Here is a 25,729-nt window from a genome sequence, read left to right as displayed (position 1 = left end):
GCAGGGAGCCCAATGTGGGTCTCAACCCCAGGACCCTAAGATCATGACCTGAATCAAAGGCAGCTGCTTAACCCACTGAGCCACCCAGGCACCCTGTTTTGTTTTGTGTGTGTGTATTTTGGGTTTTTTTTTAAGATTTTAATTTTTAGGGGCACCTGGGTGGCTCAGTGGGTTAAGCCTCTGCCTTCAGCTCAGGTCATGATCTCAGAGTTCTGGGATCGAGTCCCACATCAGGCTCTCTGCTCAGCAGGGAGCCTGCTTCCTCCTCCCTCTCTCTCTGTCTCTCTGCGCCTACTTGTGATCTCTCTCTGTCAAATAAATAAAATCTTTAGGGGCGCCTGGGTGGCTCAGTGGGTTAAGCCTCTGCCTTCGGCTCGGGTCATGATCTCGGGGTTCTGGGATTGAGCCCCGCATCAGGCTCTCTGCTCCGCGGGAACCTGCTTCCCCCCCGCCCCTTTCTCTGCCTTCCTCTCTGCCTACTTGTGATCTCTCTCTCTCTGTGTCAAATAAATAAATAAAATATTTGGGGAAAAAAAATCTTTAAAAAAAAAAAAAGATTTTAATTTTTAAGTAATCTCCACACCCAGTGTGGGGCTCGAACTCACGACCCTAAGATGAAGGGTCGCATACTCTACCAGCTGAGCCAGCCAGCTGCCCTCAAACTTTCTAATTAGACTTTGGGCCTTTCCGGTGGGACATGTTTTGTGTGTAGGTGAAGGGAAAGCAGTGAGGGTGTTTGGTGAAGGAAGGTGGTTTGAAAGAGTAGCCAGAGCAGAATATGTGTGTGTGTGTGTGTGTGTACACGTGTGCGTGTGCGATCGATACCTTTGTGGCCCAGGAGGAGATGTTTGAGGGCAGTTTAGCACAGTTGTTTATTTTATTTTATTTTTTTTTAAGATTTTATTTATTCACTTGACACAGAGAGATCACAAGTAGGCAGAGAGGCAGGCAGAGAGAGAGAGAGGAGGAAGTAGTCTCCCCACGGAGCAGAGAACCCGATGCGGGACTCGATCCCAGGACCCTGAGATCACGACCTGAGCCAAAGGCAGCGGCCCAACCCACTGAGCCACCCAGGCGCCCTAGCACAGTTGTTTAATGAGCTCTAGCCCCAGGAGCCCAGATTGGATCTTGGCTCAGTCATTTGCTACCAAATGACTTTGGGCTAATGAAGTAGCCTCTGTTCACATCTCTGAAGTAGCATTAAATGAGCCAACCCAAGTATTATCCTGAGCCCAGGAGCTGGCCCCGAGTAAGCATGCAGTGAATGAATGTTAGCTGGCTGAAACTGGGCAGTGACCGATCGTGAAGTCATCTGACCCTTCCTCGCCTTGGAAAGTACTAGTCAGATCACACCAAGCTCTCTTGATAATTAATAACAGGTTGTGGGTTTTGTTTTGTTTCCTTCCTTCCTTCCCCCCAAAGGTCCAGAAGTCCTCTTTAACTCCCCCATGCTGCAGGGAGCGTGTCGTCGGTCACAAAGTTAGAACAGTTGTCAGACTAAGTACATGGTTTCCTGCTCTTAGGGCGAGGCACAAGCCACCAAAGTTATTGTGATTCCTGATACACAATCCGGGGATGTCACGGGAAGTGGGTTTGTTACCCTTGTGGATGAGGCATGGAGAGGTCTATGTGGCTTCCCATAGCTGTGGACACCTTGAGCGAAGTAATTGTGTTGAAGATTGTTGGGGTCTTCTTGATGCCCAGAGGCTGCAGGGACCACGTTTGGGAGGGGGCCGGGTATAAGATGCTTGTGGGCCAGAAGGCAGGAAGCACTTGGGACATAACGACTTTGAATGGTGGCCCCTCGTTCTCGCCATCTGCCCTCCCTGGATTTAGAGTCCATGACTGTGGAGAGAAGGTTCTACTGGCTGAGGTTAGTCGTGTGTCCTGGCTGTGGTGGGAGGGCTGCAAGAATGTCTGGAGTCTCCTTAGTGTGATACAAAGACCATCCCATAAAGCTCCTAAGATAGGGGAGAGCTAGAGCCGCTGAAGAAATCGGTGCAGCCCAGTCGTGTGCCCAGGGAGGATCGGACGCTCACAACCTCACAACAACAGTGTCCACTCCAACCGGGGAGCGTCCGTTCCAGGATTAATCCCTCAGTATTTTGAAGAAGTGACAGGGAAAGGAGGTAAGCACAGCTCATCAGAAGTCTTAAATCCCACGCCCAGTGTCGACTTTGTCCTCCAGGAGAAGTTGGAAACGCAGCACTCGGAAGGCTACCGGCAGATCTCAGCCTTGGAGGACGACCTTGCCCAGACCAAAGCAATTAAGGATCAACTTCAGAAATACATCCGAGAGCTGGAGCAAGCAAACGATGACTTGGAAAGAGCAAAACGGTATGTCGGGAAGGAGGGGACAGGTTTGGGGCTGCACTCGCCAGCCGTCGGCAGGTGAATGTCGGGAGGTGGCCTTTGGGCTAAGACCAGGGGATGCGGAGACATCATCCAGGGAAGGGGATGAGGTGAGAACATCCCAGGCAGAAGGACAAGCATGTGCTCCACACCGCCCTAAGGTCAACATGCGCAGAGAACAGGATTTTTTTTTTTAAGATTTTATTTATTTGGGAAAGAACAAACAATAAAGCTTTTTGCAGCAAAATAAATAAATCTTTGCAGCCCAACAAAAAATTTTATTTATTCGAGAGAGAGTGAGCATGAGCAGGGGAGTGGGACAGAGGCAGTAGGAGGAGATGCCCTCCTGAGCAGGGAACCCGACATGGGGCTTGAACTCAGGACCCCGGGACCATGACCCAAGCTGAAAGGCCGACACTTAACCGACTGAGCCACCCAGGCACCCCAAGAACAGGATTTCTTAAATTGATGTTGTTTTGTTCAGCAGAATACTAACAATTGTAACTAATATTTATTGAATAACTACTCTGTGCCAGGCCCCCTTTTTTTGTTCAATGAAAACACTTTAAAAATTAGATATAAATTGGGGCACCTGGGTGGCTCCATGGGTTAAAGCCTCTGCCTTCGGCTCAGGTCATGGTCTCAGGGTCCTGGGATTGAGCCCCACGTCGGGCTCTCTGCTCAGCGGGGAGCCTGCTTCCCCCTCTCTCTCTGCCTGCCTCTCTGCCTACTTGTGATCTCTCTCTTTCAAATAAATAAATAAAAACCTTAAAAAAATTAGATATAAATTACTTATAGTGATATGCACAGATTTTAAGCATATAGTTCCATCATTTTGGGCAAATTGTGTCTATGTTCATTGCGTGCTCTTATTAAGATATGGAACCTTTGTGTTGCCCCCATAGTCCCCTGAGTTCCTGTTAATAATAATATTATTACTAGTTTAAATAGGCTTCACACCGAGCATGGAGCCCAGTGCAGGGTTTGAACTCAGAACCCGGAGATCAGGGCCTGAGCTGAGATCGAGTCAAACGCTCAACCAACTGAGCCCCCCAGGTGCCCCATCCCCTGCATTATTTTTTAGGGGTTGCTTTGCTTTTTTTTTTTTTTTTTTAAGCATATATTTCATCATACCACTTCCTATAAAATACAATAGCCTTGCAGTCTTACAGTTTCATTTTTATTATCCTTGAACTTTCTGCTATACCCATAATATTGTTAAGTCTACAAATGCTGTGGATTCCACAATACGTTGCTATGATTTTTGCTTTTTTTTTAAATTTTTTAAAGATTTTACTTATTTATTTGACAGATCACAAGTAGGCAGAGAGGCAGGCAGAGAGAGAGGGGGAAGCAGGCTCCCTGCTGAGCAGAGAGCCCAAAGTGGGGCTTGATCCCAGGACCCTGAGATCATGACCTGAGCCAAAGGCAGAGGCTTTAACCCACTGAGTCACCCAGGTGCCCCATAATTTTTGCTTTAAAAAGCCAAGTATATTTTAAAGAAATGAGAGTAAAAAGATGGGCTTTCATATTTCCCACATAGGTACCATTTCTGGTTCATTCCTTCCTAAGACCCTGGGTTTCCCCCTCTCCCTTCAGCTTGAAGAACTTCCCTTAGGATTTCTTGCAGCACAGGCCTGTGAACAGTGAAGTTTCCTTATTTTAGTTTTTCAAAAATGTCCTTTTCTTTTCATTCTTGAAAGGTACATCCACTGGATGTAGAACTCTGGGTTGACAGGTTTTTTTGTTTTTTTCTCATTCAGTGGATTGTTCCGCTGTCATGTGGTTTCCTTGGTTCAGGTCGGAAGTTAGAGGTCATTTGAATCGTTACTTTCCAGTATATAATATGTTTTTTTTCTGGCCACTCTCAGATTCTCTCTTAATTTTTTGTTTGCTGCAGTTCCTGATACGCTTTGATTATTTATTTATTTATTTATTTAAAGATTTTATTTACTTATTTGACAGAGAGAGAGATCACAAGTAGACAGAGAAATAGGCAGAGAGAGAGGGGAGGAAGCAGGTTCCCTCAATCCCAAGACCTTTAACCCACTGAGCCACTCAGGCGCCCCACGCTTCAATTTTATATGTACTTCACATTTTTTTAAATTGTTGGATTTAACCAGAATTGATTTTTTAAAATTTCCTTTTAATCTCTTCAGCCAACATGGGGCTCGAACTCATGCCCCTGAGATTGAGAGTTAGCTGCTCTACCGACTGAGCCAGCCAGGCGCCCCTATATGTATTTATCTTGATATCTGGACTTCCTTAGTCTGTAAATTTCTCTTTTTGCTTAACTTAACTTTGGTCATCATTTCTCAAAGATTTGTGCTGCCCCATTTTCTCTCTTCTGGCCTTCTGGGACACCAACTATGCACACATAAGTCCTTTTGATATTGTCACACAGCCTCTTCCTTTCTACCCCCCCCCAATCTTTTTTTCGTTTGGTTCTTCAAATTGGATAATTTCTATTGATCTGGTTTCAAGTTCACTGACTCTTCTCAATCTGCTGATAAGCCAGTTTTTTCAGTTCTGAATTTCCTTTTTTTTTTTTTTTTTTAAGATTTCATTTATTTGTTTGACAGAGCAGGAGAGAGCACAAGCAGGGGAGTAGCAGGCAGGGGAGAGGGAGAAGCAGGCTCTTTGCTGAGCAGGGAGTTTGATGTGGGGCTCGATCCCAGGACTCTGGGACCATGACCTGAGCAAAAAGCAGATGCTTAACCGACTGAGCCATCCAGGCATCCCTGCCACCTTTTTTTTAAAGATTTCCTTTATTTATTTATAAGGAAACTTCACTGTGCACAGTTTTTAAGATTTCCTTTATTTATTTTTTTAAAGATTTATTTATCTGAGAGAACACATGAGCAGAGAGAGAGAGAGAGAATCCCAAGCAGACTCCCCACTGAGTGCAGAGCCTGACACGGGGCTCGATCTCACAACCCGGAGATCATGACCTGAGCCAATATCAAGAGTCAAGCACTTAACAGACCGAGCCACCCAGGTGCCCCTGTCTTTATATTCTTGTACATAGCTACAATAGCTACTTTAAAGTCCTTTTCTGCTAGTTCTAACATCTTGGCTATCTTAGGGCTATTTCCACTGAGTGCCTTTTCTCCTGAGTTTGGGTCCCATTTTTTGTGCTCTTCCCGTGTCCTGTTGAGTCATCTTGAATTCTGGACATTATGAATGATGCGTTGCAGAAACTATGGATTATGTATTTGGTTGTTTTTTTTTTTCCTGGTCTATTAACTAGGCTGAACTAACACTCCCAACTTCCTGCTTCATGGGCAGTAGCTGAAATCTGTTTGATTCTCTTAGCCTTAACCAGGCTGCCTCAGGCCTGCTAAGTATAGGTATGGTTCAGGGATTAGTCCAAGATGTGGGAAGACTTTAGATGAGAATTTGACTGTGATGGTGGCTTTCTTTCACCGGAGCTGTCGGCAAAACACTGGCAGAGAGGTGACATTCACCCACTGCTGTTTCTTTCTTCTGAGTATTGGCGCCCGTTGTTGCCTGTGCCTTCAGAATGTGGCTGTTGGACCCGGAGTTTGTAGTTGTGATCTCTGGCAGCTTAGCCTGATCAGAAGTGGGATCTCTTTTCTCATCCATTTATCAGAGCTCTTTGCATATTATTTATTTGTTTATTTGAGAGAGACAGAGGATGACAAAGAGTATGAGAGGGGAAGGTCAGAGGGAGAAGCAGACTCCCCGCTAAGCAGGGAGCCCGAGTCGGGACTCGATCCCGGGACTCCAGGATCATGACCTGAGCCAAAGGCAGTCACTTAACCAACTGAGCCACCCAGGCACCCCTCTTTGTATATTTTTGCCTCTCATCTCTTGTCTTGCATGAAAAATATTTCTCATAGAATAATCTCGTCTTTTGCTTTGTCTCTGGTATCATTTTCCATACAAATAATTGTCATTTTTAGGTCATCCCGTTTATATCTCCTTTTTTAGCTTCTAGGTGTCCAGACTGCACTAGGGAAATCTCTTTGATCCCTTGATTGTGCATGTCTTCTCTTAAATTTTGTTATAGGACTTTTTTATTATTTGTTTTATACTTATATTTTTAATCTGCCTGAAATTTATTTGTCTACTACAAGACGTGGGTCCAATTTTATTTTCAGTACATAGATAGCCCATTGTACCAGTCCTATTTATTAAATACTCATTTTTTCCATTGAATTTAACCCATCCCCAGCATATGTTAATCTCTGACATATCCTGGGATCTCATTCTGGATTCTGAAAGCTTTTTTTTTTTTTTTTAAGATTTTATTTATTTATTTGACAGAGGTCACAAGTAGGCAGAGAGGCAGGCGGGGGTGGGGGGGAGCAGGCTCCCCCATGAGCAGAGAGCCCGATGCAGGGCTCGATCCCAGGACCCTGGGATCACGACCTGAGCTGAAAGCAGAGGCTTTAATGCACTGAGCCACCCAGGTGCCCCGTCATTCAGGATTCTTTATTTTGGTGGAGTGTACGATTTATGAATTACTATACTAATACCATAATAACTTGATTACCATGACTTTGTAGTATATTCACAAGCCACTGGGCATACCATTGTTTTCACGGGTGTTTCTTTGATCAAAGCAAGTCACATGGCCCAAGCCAGGAGGTGGGACAGTACATTCCAAGCACAGTGAGGCGGTAGCAAGGATGTGGGTCTAGGACCGTTGAAGAATTAGGACCATTAATGCAGTCTACCGTGAAGACAGAGTACATTCATGGGTTCCAACATAATATACAAAGAGTAGAGGTATTTTTATGCAAATTCAAGCAAATAAAATAGAAAATTCATCTTTAACTCCCTCCCAAAGAGCGAATAAAAATGAAAATTCATCTTACCCTCCCCCTCTTGCAAAGAGCATTCTGTACATGCCATTGTACATCTTCTTTCACATAACAGTACATCTTGGAGATCTTTCAGGACACAGCATTCTTTGTTCTTTTTTTCCCCAAATGCATAATATTCTATTGTATGGTTGGTGTTGCATAGTACATAATAATTTATTTGTCCAGTCCCCTGTGGATGGATGTCTGCTACATTCACATTCTTGGGCAGTGATAAGCATTGTTGTAATGAATCCTAAACGTGGCTTGCCCAGATTTTATCTGTAACATGGGTGCCCACAAGTAAAACTGCTGGGTCTAGCAATAGATGCATATGTGATTTTGGTGGTTTTGCCCATTTGTTCTTTTTGTGGCTGTATCACTTTATATTCCCAGCAGGTATGTATGTAAATTCCTCATTTCCAAATAACTTCGCTAACAGAGTGGTTTTCAAACTTTGCATTTCCGCCAGTTTAGTAAGTGACCAATGGGCACGTTTCTCAGTTGCAAGTTACAGTGTTACAAGTGTAACAGTGTTACAAGTTACTCAGTTACAAGTAACAGTCAGTTAAAAGTGTTGCTGATTCCTTTTCCTAATTTAAGAACTGTTTTATTTCTTTTTCTATGAACTCTTTATCTTTGCCTATTTTTCATCTTGGCTGCTGTTTTTCATTTCTAGAGGATCATTCTATATTCCTGATACAAATTGAAAATATTTGGCATTTACGTTTGTCTTCTGGCTTTTTTGTGTATGTTACTGGGAAAAGTGATTTGATTTCTCTGTAATGAGACGTATCAGTCAGTTGGGAGGGCTTTCTGCAGTCTAAGGTTTGTAAAGCAATTAGTCTGTGCTTCCTTTTCCTTTTCTTCCATTTCTTTATATTTTTTAAAATTAAAGGCGTATTGCATTGACATTCTGGCCAAATGCTGAATTGTTTGGTGTTAAAATCAGAGGAGGTAGAAGGGAGGCCCAGATCTTCATCACAGAATGCATAAAGTGGGGCGCCTGGGTGGCTCAGTGGGTTAAGCCTCTGTCTTCAGCTCAGGTCATGATCTCAGGGTCCTGGGATCGAGCCCTGCATCGGGCTCTCTGCTCAGTGGGGAGCCTGCTTCCTCCTCTCTCTCTGCCTGCCTCTCTGCCTACTGTGATCTCTGTCTGCCAAATAAATAAAATAATAATAGAATGCATAAAGTTCTGGAATATTGAAATTTTATTAAAAATATAAAAATCTGATTCTTGGGGTGCCTGGGTGGCTCAGTGGGTTAAAGCCTCTACCTTCGGCTCAGGTCATGATCTCGGGGTCCTGGGATCGAGCCCCGCATCGGGCTCCCCCCTCAGTGGGGAGCCTGCTTCTTCCTCTCTCTCTCTCTGCCTGCTTGCTTGTGATCTCTGTCAAATAAATACATTAAAAAAAATCTGATTCTTTATTGTAAAATTTTAATAGTAATATTTTGAATATTTGACCAATTACTTCAAGAACAATAATTTCTTGGCCTTACCAGGTATTTGCTTGCTAAAGCTATTCTGCTGTACATCTGTAAAACGAAATGACTGACTTTTAGTTAGGGGATAAACTTGAAAGACTCAGGGCCTCATTGGAAGTAACTAAAAATTAAATACATTCCTTAAAGGTTATTTTTTGTTTAACATATGAAAGCTAAGATACAGAAAAATTGTACAAAGATAAACATTAATTTTATCTAACTTTACTGTTCTATGTGTTATGGTTATATAGACATTTCCAAGAAACTTGTGATAAAAACACACCATCATATTCACCACCATAACCATTTTTTAAAAGATTTTATTTATTTATTTATTTGACAGAGGGAGAGCACAAGCAGGGGTAACATCAGGGTGAGAGGGAGATGGAGACTCCCTGCGAAGCAGAGAGCCTGATGCGGGGCTCAATCCCAGGACCCTGAGATCATGACCTGAGCTGAAGGCAGATGCCCGACTGACTGAGCCAGCTGGGCGCCCCAGCCAGTGTTAAGTGTATAGTTGAGTAGCATTAAGTGTGTTCATATGATTGTGCAACAGCTCTCCACACCTTTGTCATCCTGCAACATTGCGACTTGCACCCACTAAGCACTAAATCCTCTTCTGTTCTCCCTCCGGCCCTTGGTAATCACCTTTCTGCTTTCTGTGATTTTTCCCTACTGTGGATACTCTGTAGGAGTGGATCCTGCAGTATTTGTCCTCTTGTGGGACAAATTATTTTCTTAGCCTAGTGCCCTTGAGACTCACCCATGTTGTAGCATGCAACAGGATTTCCTTTTCTTTTTTAAGGGTGCATAATATTCCTACGTACTTAGAGTGGACCCAGTGCAGGTTTGAACTGCATGGATCCACTCTCATAGGCAATTTTTTTTTCAATAGATGTAGTGTAGTACTATAAATGTATTTTGTCTCACAATTTACTTAATAGCATTTTCTTTAGCATACTCTATTGTAGAGTACAGTATGTAATACATAAGGCATAACTAATTTGTGTTAATTAACTGCTCATGTTGTCGGTAAGGCTTTTGGTTGATTGTAGGCAATAAGTAGTTAATTTTTCAGAGTCGAGAGTTATACACAGATTTTTGACTATGTGAGGGGTTGGTGCCCATTGCCCCTGTGTTGTTCAAAAATCAACCATATATACCACATTCTCTTGATCCCTGTATTTGTTCGTGGATATTGGGGTCAATTCTGCTTCTTTGTTGTGAATGATGCTTTTATGCACACAAGAGTACAAATATCTCTTTGAGATCCTGCTTTCACTTCTTCTTCTTCTTCTTCTCTTTTTTTTTTTTTTTTTTAAGATTTTTATTTATGGGGCACCTTGGTGGCTCAATGGGCTAAAGCTTCTGCCTTCGGCTCAGGTCATGATCCCAGGGTCCTGGTATCGAGCCCCCCATCGGGCTCTCTGCTCTGCAGGGAGCCTGCTTCCTTCCCTCTCTCTCCCTGCCTGCCTCTCTGCCTACTTGTGATCTCTCTCTCTCTCTCTCTGTCAAATAAATAAAATTTTTTTTAAAAAAGCAACTTTATTTTTTAAAAAAAGATTTTTATTTATTTGACAGAGAGAGATCACAAGTAGACAGAGAGGCAGGCAGAGAGAGAGGAAGGGAAGCAGGCTCCTTGCTGAGCAGAGAGCCTAATGCGGGGCTCGATCCCAGGACCCTAAGATCATGACCCAAGCCAAAGGCAGAGGCTTTTAACCCACTGAGCCACCCAGGTGCCCCTCACATCTTGTGAATATACGTCCAGCAGTGTGATTGCTAGATCATACTGGTAAATGGAATTTACATGTAAATTTAACATACATGGTAAATGAAATTATCATTCCATTTTTTTTTTTTTAAGATTTATTTATGTATTTGCGAGAGAGAGCAGGCAAGAGGGGCAGAGGGAGACGAAGGAGTCCTGAGCAGACTCCACTCTAAGCACACAGCACGACGCAGGGCTCGATCTCCTAACTCTGAGATCACGACCTAAGCCAAAAAACCACGAGTCAGTTACCTAGCTGAGTGAGCCACCCAGGGTCCCCTCCATCTTTTTTTTTTTTTTTAAAGATTTTTTAATTTTTATTTATTTGACAAAGAGAGATCACAGGTAAGCAGAGAATTAGGCTCTCCGCTGAGCAGAGAGCCCGATGTGGGACTCCTTCCCAGGACCCTGGGATCATGACCTGAGCTGAAGGCAGAGGCTTTAACCCACTGAGCCACCCGGGCGCCCCATGGGCCGCCCATCTTTAAGTTTTTAAGGTACCTCCACACTGTTTTTGTAATGACCCACCATTTCACCTTCTCACAGGCAGTGAACAAAAGGTCCAATGTTTCCAGTCCCCACTGGTTCTTGTTGCTTACTGTTCTTTTGGCACCAGCCACTCTGATGCATGGGGCTGATACGTAGATTTTTAAAGCATTTATTGGCTCAAAAAGAATGTTCTTAGTTATCTACCAAATGTATTTCATAATAGTCACCTTTACCGAAAATCTAGCTCTTTTCCAGTTCTCAGTAATGGTATAGGAGATTACCAGTTTGCAGACTGGGTACACAGCATTTTCCTGTTCTGATAAATACACTTTTAATATATCAGTTGACAGAATCTTAACAAAAGAAGCACACGAAGCCATTTTCACCCCAGTTACAGCTACAGGATGCTTACCTTTCTTAGAGAGCCAGTATTCCCACAGTGACAGCACATCTAAGTGCTGTGCCCCACTGGTATTACCAGCGCTGACTATATAGTCATGTATGGTCATGATGAGGATCGATCCACATTGGTTCAGAAACTCCGTTAAGTTGGTCCGTAGTTCTCTGGCATTCCTGAAGCCAGTAATAGATTCTGACCAAATACGGAGGTGTTGAAACTTTTGATTCAATTTATCTTGGGGTGTAGTATGATGTATGGAGCCAGTGCTAATTTTTTCTGGGTGGCTATTTAGTAGACTTCAAACCTGGAATTGAGCCAACCATCTCTCTCTTTCTTTGTTTCTGTCTGTCTTTCTTTCTTTCTTTTAAGATTTTATTTATTTATTTGACAAACAGAGATCACAAGTAGGCAGAGAGGTAGGCAGAGAGAGAGAGAGAGGGGTTCAATCCCAGGACCCTGGGATCATGACCCGAGCTGAAGGTAGAGGCTTTAACCCACTGAGCAACCCAGGCGCCTCTGTCTTTTTCTTTTTTAAGAGTTTATTTATTAGAGAGAGAGTGGGCACAACTGGGGGAGAGGTGTAGAGGGAGAAGCAGACTCCCCGCTGAGCAAGGAGCCTGATGCGGGGCTTGATCCCAGGACCCTGAGATGATGACCTGAACTGAAGGCAGAGGCTTAACCCACTGAGCCACTCAGGTTCCCCTGAATCAACCATCTTTTCATCAATGTTTGCAGTGTCGCTTTTATCATAAGTTAAGTTCTCCTCTGTATTTTGATGTATTTCTGGATCTTGGGGTCTTCCCAGTCTGCCCCCATAACTGTTTAATGCCACACCACCTCAACTTTCCATTGAGGATTTATGACAGTGTGTTCTTTATATCCGGGAGAGCTCTTCTCGCTTTTTCAGAGTGCTTCTGGTCATTCTTACTTTACTTTACTTTTTTTTTTTTTTAAAGATTTTTATTTATTTATTTGACAGATATCCCAAGTAGGCAGAGAGGCAGGGGGCGGGGCGGTGGGGAGCAGGCCTCCTGCTGAGCAGAGAGCCGCGATGTGGGGCTTGATCCCAGGACTCCAGGATCATGACCTGAGCCAAAGGCAGAGGCTTTAACCCACCTTGCCACCCAGGTGCCCCATTCGTATTTTATTATCATGTGCTCTTCTTCATCAGACCCCTGTGCTACTGTCCCCAACGAAAACCTATTAATATTTTGGGAAGGATGCTGAACTATCTGGTAACTTAATGGAGAATGGATTTCTTTGTGATGTTGGGTCTTTCTCTTCACAAACACCATACATCTACATTTCACCAGGACTTCTGTGCCCTGTGGTAAAATCCTATGTTTTTGCTGTTACATGAATTGCTACGCATTTTATCTTTTTCATTTGTTGTTTGACATGTCAGGCCTTTAGGGTGATTTTAACTGATTCCAGTATTATGCACCTAAATGTCATTCCTTTGTTGTTTTTATTTAAGCACTTTTGGTAACTTTATTTTTCTCTGAAGACCCTTTGAGGGGGAGGGTAGGAACACAATTCAGTCTGGACACAGCAGGATGTGTTGCATGGATGAATTCATGAACTGATCCTTATTTTGTGATTGCGGGACCAGCGGTTAAAGATAAGGTTAAGCTGCCCAAGAGCCGTTATTAGCTGGTCTTACGTTGAAGAGCCAGGTTTTCTGGGGCTCTGCTCCAAACATACACTTCCAACCACCTTGAGATAACAATTAACAGCATGTTAAAGTTCTTCTGAAGGCAAACACAGGGTCACTAATAAAAATTGCTGGCATTGGGGCACCTGGATCGCTCAGTCATTAAGTGTCTGCTTTTGGCTCATGATCCAAATGGTCATGATCCCAGGGTCCTGGGTTTGAGCCCCACATTAGGCTCCCTGCTCAGCAGGAAGCCAGCTTCTCCTTCTCCCACTCGCCCTGCTTGTGTTCCCTCTCTTGCTCTGTCTCTTTCTGTCAAATAAATAAATAAAACCCTTAAGGAAAAAAATACCGCTGGCATTTATTGAGGACTCATGTGCGAAACATCTGTTGGGGGCTTCATGTATTACTTGCCCTCTGACACCCCCACCTCCATGTGAAGGTACTGTGACTTACCTGTGCTTTGCACATAAGGCAACTGTGTGGGCAAGCCACCTGCTCTGTGCCTCAGAGTTAGACACATTTCTTTATTACAGCACTTCTCAGTGCCTTTAATAGCATTCCAGTGAAATGTCTGTACTGGTCACAAGAGGTAGTGGTTTTTAGGAAGGCATTTTGATTTGTTTAAGGTAACTGAAAAATTAAAGATGGGCTCTTCTCCCTGTTTAAATGTACATTATTAAGTTGTGTATGGATTTTAGTGGGATATTCTGAATAGCGATTTGCATTGTGAGTCTCCAAGGGAAGATTGGCTGCTTTTGGCATTTGACTGGCGCTCTCTGTGTCATCCTAAAAAGGCACTGGCTCATTGCTAAGTGCTATATGGACATTGGTCATTTAATCCCCAGGACAGCTTTAGGTACCCTAAGAGCTAAGCTGATTCCCATTCTGCAGGCAAAGAGTCTGGGTCCTGGAAGGTTAAGGTGCTTGTTCAGGTCCATGATGTCTAGGAAGTGCCCGTGCTGGGACTCATGCCCCCTGCCGTGTCTGGCCTTTCTTCTCTGCCAGATCTGTAGGCACCAAATGGATACTGCCGTCTGCTCTCTTGGACAGCTTTATTTCTCTCTTACCAGGGCCACAATCATGTCTCTGGAAGACTTTGAGCAGCGTTTGAATCAAGCCATTGAAAGAAATGCCTTCCTGGAGAGCGAACTGGACGAGAAGGAGAATCTCCTAGAATCTGTTCAGCGGCTGAAGGATGAAGCCAGAGGTCAGGAGGCCTTGACTTTGTTCTGTTTGTTCACCAGTGTTTCCCCCTCTGCCGACATGAGAACATCTTGTCCTGCAGTATTGCCTAGTGTTACCTTTGCTGGAAATCCATTCCCTGCTTGGCACACGGGCAGCCTGGTCACAGGGTACAGAACCACACTGGGCAGGCTTCAGCCTTGGTCCCCATCCCCTGCTCAGAATTGTCAGATGTCTGACCCTCTAAAGACCCCTTGTAAATACTTAAATGCACCCCTGGCTGGCTTTTTGATTGATAGGTATATAAGAGTTTTGTGGGGAGAAAGTTCTTTTTTTTTTTTTTTAAAGATTTTATTTATTTATTTGACAGAGAGAGATCACAAGTAGGCAGAGAGGCAGGCAGAGAGAGGAGGAAGCAGGCTCCCCGCTGAGCAGAGAGCCCGATGCAGGACTCGATCCCAGGACCCTGGGATCATGACCTGAGGCAAAGGCAGAAGCTTAACCCACTTAGCCACCCAGGCACCCCTATGGGGAGAAAGTTCTTATGGATAGAATTGTTCACTAGCCCATTGTTCTTGTGGCTTAGAGCTCAGAATTCCCATCACCATTTGCTCTATGGAAGTTCCCGGTTCCAGAGGTAGATCTGGATGCAGAAGAGATTTTTTTTTTTAACATCCCAATTAATTGTTCATAACATTTAGTTTCTAACATATAGCTAGTAGAAGGAGGATTAAAAAGAAAAAAAAAATTTTAATATACATTGGGATACATGTATCACTTTATTTTTATTTTTTTTTTTAAAGATTTTATTTATTAGAGCATGACCAGGGGGAGGAACAGAGGGAGAGGGAAAAGCAGACTCCCTGATGAGCAGGGAGCCTGATGTGGGTGCGGCTCGAGCCCAGGACCCTGGGATCATGACCTGAGCCAAAGGCAGAGGCTTAACCAGCTGAGCCACCCAAGAGCCCCTAAGAAAAAACTCTTTTTAAGTCTGAAAGGTGGTTGTATAAATGCCCGTCCATAGTGAAACGATTAAACAAATTACACAGATTTATTTTCTGGAACATTAAATAATCATTAAATAAGTTATAGATAAAAATAAAGTTAGATGAAGACATACTGTCCTGGACTGTAGCTATATTTCTATTTAGGCTTAATAAGTATTATTCCTATTATATGCTTAATAGAGATACATATAAATTCTTTGTCTGAAAATACAGGGAAAAAAGGATTGAAAATATTACCCCCATATTACAGTGGTTATGAGTGAGGAAGGGCATTTGCGGAAAGCATATTTTCACTTCGTATTCTCTATACCCGATTGCAGTGAAATTGTTCTGAAACAGGAAAAGCATTCGTGTATCTATCACTGCCACAGTTTTTGAGAATTTTTAGATCTTTTTGGTTTTGCTTAAGAAATCATGTAGTTCTACAGGCCCGCTAGGCCAGATCCTGTGGATTTCACCTCGTTGAGGGTTTCCACCTACGGTTTTTCATTCTGATACTTCTTTTCCCTGACCTCTGTCTCCTGCTGACCCTCCCCATCCTTCCCCATCCCCCGAAGCAAGAACCTAATCTGAATCCTCGTCCTGACTCAGATTTGCGGCAGGAGTTGGCCGTGCAGCAGAAGCAGGAGAAGCCCAGGACCCCCATGCCCAGCTCAGTGGAGACCGAAAGGACGGACACAGCCGTGCAGGCCACTGGCTCCGTGCCGTCCACACCTGTGGCTCATCGGGCACCCGGCGCTAGCTTAAACATGCCGGGGACGTTCAGACGCGGTAAGGGAAGAGCCATCAGGAGCATTTTCTTTGCTTCACAAAGCTTTCCCAGGGGTAGCGTCCTGGGCGAGAGGGGCCACGGGCCCAGGCTGTACTGCAGGGAGCAAACTGGGGTGTTCGCAGCAGAGCGGGGAGCAGCTTTGAGATAAGCAAGAAGAGCCTAGAAGCAGAGCTGGTGTACCTGGGCTGCGTGGTAAAAACGTGAAAGCTTTGAGTTTTCTCCCCAGCTCCTCTGCTGAGGAACCGAGACTGTTACCGGGCCACCTAACAGCAAGCAACAGCAATAGGCAGTTACTAAGTGCTTGGCCTGTGCTAGTTAGCCACTCTGCTTGGCGTGCTTTGCATATATATGACCTCACTGAATTCTCACCACAGGCCCTAGATGCAAGTGCTATCCCCATTTGGTGGATGAGGAGACTGAGGCCCTGATAAAGGAGCTCGCCTAAAATCATACCACTGCTAGATAGCAGAGTTGGGATTCAGACCCAGGCTGGCTGCAGGCCTCATGCTGTTTTATCCCTTAGCCTGCCTCTGGGATCCAGAGGCCAGTGGTTCTTCAAGAATCACAATCTAGAGCAGGGTTTTTTCCACACTTGAGTATGCCCCTGAGATTCAGCAGGTCTGGGCAGGGCCTGAGATCCTGCGTCCTAACCAGCACCCCAGTGATGCTGGTGCCGCTGGTCCCTGAGTCCTGCTTGGAGGAGAGGGAGGGGCATCCAGAGAGTTAAGCCCCTTACAAATGTGGTTTGCTCTGATACTGTTCCTAACTCTGTGGACTTCCTAGAGCTCCAAGAGGACTTACTTTGATTTTGTTTTGAAAGAAGAACACGTAAAGTTAAACATTGAATATAGTGGTTGTCAGGCTGCAGAAAGTTGGTCCTCAGGTAGACTCTGCCTGTGTTAGGTAACTAGTGAGTGCACCAGGGCCGCCTGCGGGATCGGAGGGCAGAGTCAGCTTCCCAAGTGCGCCCCCTTGGTTCTGCGTTGAGGGATGTTAGTGCACAGACTTAGAGCTGCGGGTTGGCGGGTTGGTGTTACGTGTGCTTTCTTTTGCATACCCAGGTCTGGACGACTCCACGGGTGGGACCCCCCTCACTCCTGCAGCACGGATATCGGCCCTCAACATTGTGGGAGACCTGCTTCGGAAAGTAGGGGTAAGACTGCCACCTCCCCGGGCTCCTTGCCTGTGTTTCAGGATATTGGAAACGGGTTACCTTTCCGGTTCCTTTCCCCTTTAGCAGAGACTCCCTGTGTTTTAGGCAAAACTCTGCTTCTTTTCGAGTTCCTGACAAACACCCAGAGCTCTGACTGTTTTCCCTTTGATACCTGGGCATATCTTTCCCTGCCATTTTTCTTTGGGATTTCGGAAATTTGGTTGGTGTCTGATTTTCCATTTTTTTTTTTTTTTTGAAGATTTTATTTATTTATTTGACAGACAGAGATAACGAGTAGGCAGAGGGGCAGGTAGAGAGAGGAGGAAGCAGGCTTCTCGCCAAGCAGAGAGCCTGATGCGGGGCTTGATCCCAGGACGCTGGGATCATGACCTGAGCCGAAGGCAGATGCTTTAACCCACTGAGCCACCCAGGCACCCCTATGATTTCTTTTTTCCTAATTTGAAAAAAACCTGAGAAACATTTAAAAATTACCTTTTTAAAAGCTTCTTAGGGAGTTAAAGACAATCTGAAAAGGCTAGGGCAAAAAACTTTAATTTCATAGGTTTTATATTCATTACAGGGGAATGAACTTATTTCTTAAGTCTCTAACTTAAGAAATAACATAGGTATTCTTTGTGATGGTTTCTTTTATTTTCAACAATGATGGCCTGGAATGGTCACATAATTTAAATCCTGCCAGAATGTATGTAGTAAGAACTGCAATCTTCTAGAAGCTTACAACTGATGTCTCGTGTTTTTCCTTTTATCTTTTGGTTGCCTGGTTTTCTGTACCATAAGCACAATTTCTCTCTCTCTCTCTCTCTTTTTTTTTTTTTTTAAGATTGATTTATTCTTTTTAGAGAGAGCATAAGTGGGAGGGGCAGAGGAGGAGGGAGAGAATCTGAATCAGACTTTGCACTGAGGGTGGAGCCTGACGCAGGACTCGATTCCACGACCTTGATATCACGACCTGAGCTGAAACTCAAGAGTCGAATGCTTAACCGACTGCGCCACCCAGGCACCCCAACACATTTCTCTATTAATGTTTTGTGTAGTTAGCATACAGGAAGTGTGGGCTGGCCTCAGTGCCCTGTTGGTTTTCATGGGGTCCCTTTCCAGCAAGGCACATGGCTTCTGCACAAATCTCTCTGTGCATGTTTATGGAGGTGAACAAAAGAGCGAATTATTCCGAATGTGGATTTCCTATTTCCCATAGGCAGAACTGGATAATAGGCAGGGTAATTGTTTTCCCTGGAAGCTCTGAAATGTCTTAGGCCAGTGGCTCTAAAAGTTGATGTACATTGGACTCCTTCCGGGCCCCTCGCTGGAATTCCAGCATCCAACACAAATTGAGGGCCCCTTTTTCCAGTTATTGTCTGTGTATAGGCTCTGGGTAAGAGGGGAGTTCTTGTCTTGAACTGGGAAGATGAGTGCGTGTGTCTCTCCAGGCCCTGGAGTCGAAGCTTGCGTCCTGCCGGAACTTCGTGTATGATCAGTCCCCAAACCGAACGAGTGGCCCAGCCTCGGGACGGGGGAGCAGGCACAGAGATGCCGGTGAGAGACAGCCGAGCAGCACCGGTGTGCCTCTGGGTGACAAAGGGTCAGTACCTTTAGCTGTCCACTCCAGGGGGGAGCCTCCAACCCGTGACCCCTAGCCATTTTGGAAAAGTTGCAGAGTTATGTCCATGAAGCTTTCCCTCTACCCCTTTGAGACCGAGTTAGGTGGTGTCTTCTGGTTAAGGGCAAATGCTCAGGGAGAGGCTAGTTTTCATTAGTTGATTCTGGTAGCCTCATCTCCTGGTCATGCTGGGACCATGTCCTGTGTGAAACCCTGGTTTGAGACTTGGGCTCCAAACACAGCTCTGCTTCCCCCAGAGGAGGATTTTTTTTCCTTAAACAAACAAAAAAAAATCTTTAGAAACTCAGGAAACAGACTCTAAGTTCCAGCCCAGACTCGATTCCTGAAGCCAGTCACCTGAGGGGAAAATGCAAATCTGACCTTCGGACAACTTTGCATGTTTTCTTACCTGCGGAAAATTGGGGGCAGCTTCTAGATTCATTCGTTTTCTAACCCATGCCACCATCTTCCTGGCCCCCAAGCCACGTCACCGTGGGAAACCCATGGCAGACAGATAGCAGGAAACAGAAGACTCATTTTCCACGGCATACACACGAATGCCAGCCCGGTCGATGAGGATGTTTTAGCAGGTCTTCTGTGATCAGGCTTTCCGTGTGGCCTTGGGAATGTGGGAGCCAGATGGCCAGTGTCCTTTCCTTCGCTTCACAGGACAGAAAAATGACACTCAGGGAGACCCTGATCCTGACTCCTGATCGTCACTGTTAGAACTTTGTGGGCCCCGATGCTAGCCAGTGTGTCACAGCTGTCATGTCCGCCTAATTTGGTTTGCTCTGTCTGAAGGTTGGGAAAACGCCTGGAGTTTGGGAAGCCGCCTTCAAATACTTCCTCACCGTCGCTGCCGTCAGCCCAGGGTGTAGTCAAGATGTTGCTTTAGGAAATCCACGGAAGCTGAAGCCCCGGTGTGTCCGTGCGGGAGTCCTGCCTTTCCTCCCCTCTTTAAACTAGGTGTTTGTGTTTTTAAGTTAGTTTGAGAAATAGGAGCAAACAGTCACATTAGCCAACGAGGCCATCGCCCATGGTCGTCCCGGGGAAATGTGTCACGGTCCCCATCTTTGCTGGTGCGGACAGGGACAAACGGGACCGTCTGGTAAGGGCTCAGAGGTGCGGAAGCTGAGGCTACCCCATCCCTGTGAGCTGACCGGAGTCCCGAATGGTTCTGAGATGAGTTTTTAATGTCTGGAGATGCCTTCAACGTGGCGTGTGAGTCCACCTCAGGACAGAACCCCCCAGTGCTCTGTGGCACAGGAAGTGTCTGTGTAATGAAGTCATGTCTAGGAGAGAGGGGCACAATAGGCCCCTGCCTTTTTAAAAAGAATCTATGCTGTCATGTACCTCTGGGACTTTTTAATCTGCCTCTCCCTGAGGCACTGAGAAGAGGTGTTTGTGTTTCTGAGGAGATCTTAAGCTTCCTCGTCAAAGAAGAAACAAACACGGGATTTCCACGTGGACGTTGTGTGTGCTCAACCCTGCTTGGTGTGAGCTGCCGCCTCACACCTTTGGAGGCAAGTAAATAGAACACACGAAATCAGGAGCATGCCTGCAGCTTAATGGCCTTTTTGTCACTAAATTATTTTTCCAAAAGAATAGCAAAAACGTCCTTGAGTTGAAGATAGAACTTTGCAAGTGCTACTGAAATTCAACAGACAGTTGGGCTCTGCTGGCCGGCTCCTTACCCTAGGAACATTCTAACCTGTATCGGTGAAAGACATACTTTTATTTTTTTAAACGAACAATAAAATCAAGAGAAACTAAGTTTCACCTAGTTTGTGGCGGTGGAGGTAAATGCCAGTAAATGCCGCTTCATTTGTGTTTTCCTGTTCGCTAGCACGGTTTGCACGGTGGTGAGAACCTTGTTTTTTAACCAGGTAACTAAACAGAAAAAGGAAACCCTACTTGTAAAAATTCGCTTCAAGTCCGTTCCTTAGAAGGAAGTGTATTTGGGATATGTGTGTGTATTGCTTGGGGTATATTTGCTTATGGTCACTGGCTTGAGTTTTTCGGTTTGCATTATTTCTTCTCAGATCTATTGGACCCCCACGGAGTCGGTGTGTGGACTTGTTTTGTGTTAAATAGAACTTTTGCAAGGGATCTCTATCTGGAACACTCAAGCTGAGGAAGGAAATGACCCACAGCCTGGTGTTGCATGGCCCCCGCAGTAGGAATGGCTTTTATGTTTTTAAAAGGTTGTTTAAAAAAAAAAAAAAAACCAATTGAAAAACGACAGATACACGTTTGACAGACCATATATAGCCTGAAATACTGACTCTCTGGCCTTCACAGGAAGTTTGTTGTCCCCTGTTGGATGGAGTCTTGTGTTTTAACCTAAAAGTTCAAGAATCTCTTGTACTCTTCACAGTATGTACGTATGGGTTTGGACTGGTCAGGACGTTCTTCCTGGTCATGTTCCCGACGGTCGTACTTCCTGGGCCTGGAGCTGCCCCCCTCTGGTTGGAGAAGTCCCCCTCCCACAGACTCACAGGACATGTCTGGGAGCTGGGTTTTTTGTTTTTTTGTGGATTTTGGGGGGGGGGCAGTTTTGGAATCTCGGTTTATTTCATCTCCCTGGGCCTCAGGTTCCCCATTGATGGATGAAGAGTAAACTCGCTTCACAGGGTCACCGTAAGGATTCTCGAAGAATGCCCCTGCCTGCCCCCTCCCCCATTCTTTCACTCTCAAAAACAACAGAAGAGCTGACTGCCTTCCAGTGATTTATAACCTTTTATTCGTGAGGGTGTCCTTAAGTACAATCGGGGTGCGTATAAAACAGTGTTTAACAATCCTGCTCGTTCCCACCGGAGCAGGGTCTCCTTTTTAATTCCTGTGACTGCCGAAGGCACTTGGTCTCCGTGAACTGTGTGCGTCTGAGGTGTGGTCACCGGGAGGGGAAAGAACTCAAACAGGGGCCCACGCGACACGTGGGCAGGGGACACAGGGGGAGCGACTTGGGAGCGGGAGGCAGAGGCGGCACCTGCTCTGGTGACTTCCTCCCCATGTCACAGTGACCAGGCACTGGAGTTAGATCTTCCCTAAAAACTCACAGTCGCTGCACAGTTCACCGACGGGAGGCAGCGGGGGTGTGTCTGTGTCGCCTGTTGGGTTTTTTCATTTGGTACGTCACTCGAGAGTTCCATGATGCCCCGGACTCAGGACGGTGGTGTTTATAGTCATCGTGAGGGGTGTCTGTGGTGTTCAGAATCTGAGGCTGGATTTTGACAGTGCTGAGCAGAGTCCACTGGGTTTGGTTTTGTCCTGACTGCAACGAGTCGTTCATTCGCTGGCTTTGGTTCCGTTGAAGTCTGCGTCGCGAGCGTCTGCTTCCTCGTCCGAGCCGTCCGCGTTTTCAATGACCCGACGTCCTCCAGACCTTCTAGCGGGCACGAAAGAGGTCTCGTTGCCTCGCCTGTGGGATTCGAGAAAACACGTGTTTCTTGAGTACGGAAATCTCCCCCGAGATGGGAAGAGCTTTTTCAAGGGGCCAAAAACAAACACGGACAAACTCAAGTGAGAGGCGGAGTCTCTGGTTGAAGTCAAGCCCTGACCAGCCTCAAGGTACAGTTAGCATTTCATCAGCTGGCCTGGGGGAAAGGAGATGTTTCAAAGCAAGATGATCTGCTTTAAAAAAAAAAAAAAAAAAAATCTGGCTCGGTCATCCGATGACCCAGAAGATTCTGGTCTGCTGGGGTCTTTAATTTAGAAAAGAAGGAGACACCGATTGGAGGCTGACACGTTCCCGTGGGCTTCCTTCATACCCTGTGGGGCCAGTATAAAGGGGAGTGTGTTCTCATGCTGTACCTCCTTTTCAGAAGGTAGAAATGGGGAGGGCTGTAGGTTGTCGGTTGGCAAGGGGTGGGACCCCCTCCCTTTGCAGGGGAGAGGTCTCTGCGGACACCAGAAGGGTGCTCTCGGTTCGGGCAGCGCAGGGCACCCTGCTTGCATGTGGAGCAGAATTCTTGGCGTGAGTTGTCACAGGGCAGGGGTCTTATCTGATTTTCGCTCACCATGCAGGAACCAGGCCTGACCTATAGATAGGTGCTCACGGAATACGTTAGAAAAGTAAGATAGACCTGTTAATCCGAGATGTGTTTTAGCACTAGCTGGTAGGGCCCCCCATTTCTCTCTGTCCTTAAGGGCTCCCATCTCTGGAGTGCCAGATGCCCTGAGTAACTGCCGGGTCACCTGACCTAAGTCTTCGATTAGGAGGGCAGGCAGGCAGAAGGAGAAGACGGAGCCACCCGCATTCAACCTCCTCCTCTTGGAAGACCTGTTGGTCCTTTCTTCTGCGACCACAGCAAATAATCTTGTTGGGCTCTGGCTGTGTGGCCCTGTTTGACCCAAATCGGAGGACCTATCTTAACTCATTTTAGGATGCCTGAGAGGAGTGCAGACTTTCTGTAATGAAAATGACCCGCTCCACCATGCAAAGGCTGAGCAGAAAAGCCGCAAGGGAAAGAGCTCCCCTCCGGTTATCCGTGCTTTAGTCAAAAGGGGCAACTCAGAGGTAAGATTGGAGGCAAAGCAAAGCCCAGGGTATTCTGATTGCTGAGAAGGGGTGTCCCAACCGGAGCCTTTTAGGGCCTGAGAGTGGGAGAGACATGGGCTGGGAAAACCCACCCCAGTTCAGAGAATGGTACTTTGGGGGGTGGGGGCAGTGATCAGGAACGAATACTTCAAGTTGTAGCCACTCCCAGCTGAAGGCTCCGCCAGCCTCACGTGAGGGGGAAGCTGGGAGGTGCCCAGTGCCCTTAGAACTGACTTTCCATCACACTCTCTAGAAGTGACCTTAAAAAATCCTCTTGATCACTGTGCTTTCCAAGAACCTGGGTCCCCGAGAAGGGTCTCTGAGGACAGGACAGGACAAGTAGCAGCCACCACTCACACGGGTCTCCTCCGGCACCGCCCCTCCCTGTTCAGACTTGATGGGACAGCCTGGGGCTGGGAAACTCTCTCTCTCCTCCCATTCCAGGCTCCAAGCACTCTTTACCCTTTGGGACAGTCTGTATGGGCAAGTGTGAAGAGCTGAAGTGAGAAACGGGTTCCCTTGATCTAAGAGGTAAATTGTGCCCAGAGTTCCCATAAACCCCCCCCTTGCTTAGTTTCCCGTCCTGTGAGCCTGTCTCCCAGTTCAGGTGCCCTTCGTGAAGGAATTGGTTTCGAATCCAAGGCAAAGACTGGCATTGGCTGCATCTGTCCCCCATGAAGTAAGACCCCCTCTAGAGATTTTCTTAAAGGGTCTGATCCTGGAGCATTCGGCTTATATTCATGGCCTCAGAGAACTTGTGTGAGGCCCTAGTAGCATGGCAGGAATCGACCCAAGACCAAGCATTTGTTCTGCAAGAACTCGGGTTCCCATCAACTAGTGGGTGCCATGTCCCGGCTGAGCTGGCAGGAGCACTGCTCAAAAGCTCTTCCTAAAGGTCCTGCCGATCCCTCCGTCAGCCTGTAAGTACCCAGGTAGTGGCAGCAAAGCTGGGATTCTCCAAAAGAGCAGAAGGGGGACACCAGCCAGGGCTGGCTTGGCCTCTCAGGGAAACTGGGAGGGAAACACAGCCCCAGTTTCCTAACTTCACATGTGATAGAGCTGTGAGACGCCCAGGCATTTCGAGGCCTCTTAACTCTGTCTCGGGAAGGGCGCTGTGTTCTTCCTCAAGTCTCGGGTGTCCACTCCCTGCTCTGAGTATGTGCCTGCAAGACCTCTATGGAAAAGGCTCTGTGGCAGGACCACGCTGGGCTTCAAGGGGGCCGGTGTGCGCCCTGGTGTGCTGGAAATGAAGCTAGCAGCTGGCCGGGCCTTGCTTCAGCCCCACGCAGCCACAGCAACCGTACGAGGCGCGGTGAGAGCTCATTTCTTTTGCAGATGTGTTTGTGGAAGCCCAGCTGCGGGGGGTTGTGGGGGAATCCAGTTGTCGGGCTGGGGTTACCATGACCCTGTGCCCTGTGAATTCGGGTTGGCGAACCAAAGCAGCCAACCTACTGAAGCTGTCATTCAGGAATGGACCCGGACTGTGGAGCTGTCCTACCAGCTCAGTGTGGGGTCTTAACCAGACCAGGGAGGACAGCGCAGCCAAGTGTCCTAGCAGTGTGGGAGACACACCCTCTTAGGCAGGTAAGAACAATCCAGGTGACGCACGCAGCCTCTGAACAGCAGTCAACACGTGGTGACAGGGACACGCTGGGAGCCATGGCCGATGCCAAAGCAGAGGTAGGAAAGGAAAACAGGTCAAGAGATGAAGTCTTCTTAGTTTGATCTCAGCTGTGATAAAAGGGTTTTGAACTAAGATCTCCACGCCTGCAGGTTTTACAGCAATCTCGTGGAAATTTGAGGGCAGAGGCCAGAAAAGGGGGCTACCGGGGACAGGGCGGGTGGGGTGGCAAGAGAAAAGTGGAACCCAACTGCCACACACATGAGCTGCGAAGCGAAAGGCATGATACCTGGTGAGTCACTGCAGAGTTTCCTGGGGGAGGGGGCCTCTGAAACAGAGAGAGAGGCCCAGGTGGTTACCATCCGCAAACGAGAGGGAGGCTGTGTGAGTGCGGGCTGAATCTTTGAAGACCTTCACTTCAGCTCTTAAATTAGGCATGTAGAAGGCAACCTGGCAGTGAGGCCCGTGCTACCTAGAGCTCTTAGAGCAGCTGGTGCACCTAAGCCTTTGTAGAGTTTGAGAAGCTCGTGTCGGGAGCACTGGCGTCATGGCAAAGGCTGGGTACAATGCGCAGGTTCTACCAGGAGCTGAGATTTATCTGGTCAGTAGAACTATGAAACTTGCTTTGCGCTTGTCCTCGGAGAGCTGGCTAGGGCATACCCCCTCATTCAGAGCTCTAGTGCTTGCCTTCTGGTTTTACACGAGTATGAGATTCAGGAGGCAGAAAAGGCAGGCCCTGTCTTCACCCCGCCTTAGCATTTGCTCATACTAGGACTGTAAGAAACGGAGAGCTGTGCGCCCTAAGAAGGGTTGTTTGGGGCAGAACCCACAGGGGATGTTCAGCATGTGCCAAAAG

General features: G+C 46.5%; 2 protein-coding genes across 8 annotated transcripts in view; one reads left to right on the top strand and one right to left on the bottom strand.

The window, feature by feature from the left end:
- Nucleotides 1-20,939, top strand: part of NDE1 (nudE neurodevelopment protein 1) — a 33,477-nt gene extending 12,538 nt beyond the window's left edge. For 2 of the 3 annotated variants that reach the window (XM_032328680.1, XM_032328681.1), the window contains exons 4-9: nucleotides 2,189-2,337; nucleotides 14,051-14,187; nucleotides 15,761-15,940; nucleotides 17,003-17,094; nucleotides 18,543-18,694; nucleotides 19,514-20,939. In XM_032328680.1, coding sequence (XP_032184571.1) covers nucleotides 2,189-2,337; nucleotides 14,051-14,187; nucleotides 15,761-15,940; nucleotides 17,003-17,094; nucleotides 18,543-18,694; nucleotides 19,514-19,607 — 804 coding nt within the window. In that variant the 3' untranslated portion in view covers nucleotides 19,608-20,939. Of the gene's footprint in view, nucleotides 1-2,188; nucleotides 2,338-14,050; nucleotides 14,188-15,760; nucleotides 15,941-17,002; nucleotides 17,095-18,542; nucleotides 18,695-19,381 lie in introns of all 3 variants that reach the window. The other variant, XM_032328682.1, reaches the window with a different exon arrangement.
- A 498-nt stretch (nucleotides 20,940-21,437) lies between these two features.
- Nucleotides 21,438-25,729, bottom strand: part of MYH11 (myosin heavy chain 11) — a 111,158-nt gene continuing 106,866 nt past the window's right edge. For 3 of the 5 annotated variants that reach the window (XM_032328679.1, XM_032328675.1, XM_032328676.1), the window contains one exon: nucleotides 21,438-22,133. In XM_032328679.1, coding sequence (XP_032184570.1) covers nucleotides 22,001-22,133 — 133 coding nt within the window. In that variant the 3' untranslated portion in view covers nucleotides 21,438-22,000. Of the gene's footprint in view, nucleotides 22,134-25,162; nucleotides 25,202-25,729 lie in introns of all 5 variants that reach the window. The other 2 variants (XM_032328677.1, XM_032328678.1) reach the window with 1 other exon arrangement.

The sequence above is a fragment of the Mustela erminea genome, chromosome 20 (assembly GCF_009829155.1).
Source record: "Mustela erminea isolate mMusErm1 chromosome 20, mMusErm1.Pri, whole genome shotgun sequence".
Classification (NCBI taxonomy): domain Eukaryota; kingdom Metazoa; phylum Chordata; class Mammalia; order Carnivora; family Mustelidae; genus Mustela; species Mustela erminea.
This window is presented reverse-complemented; position numbering and strand designations above follow the sequence as displayed.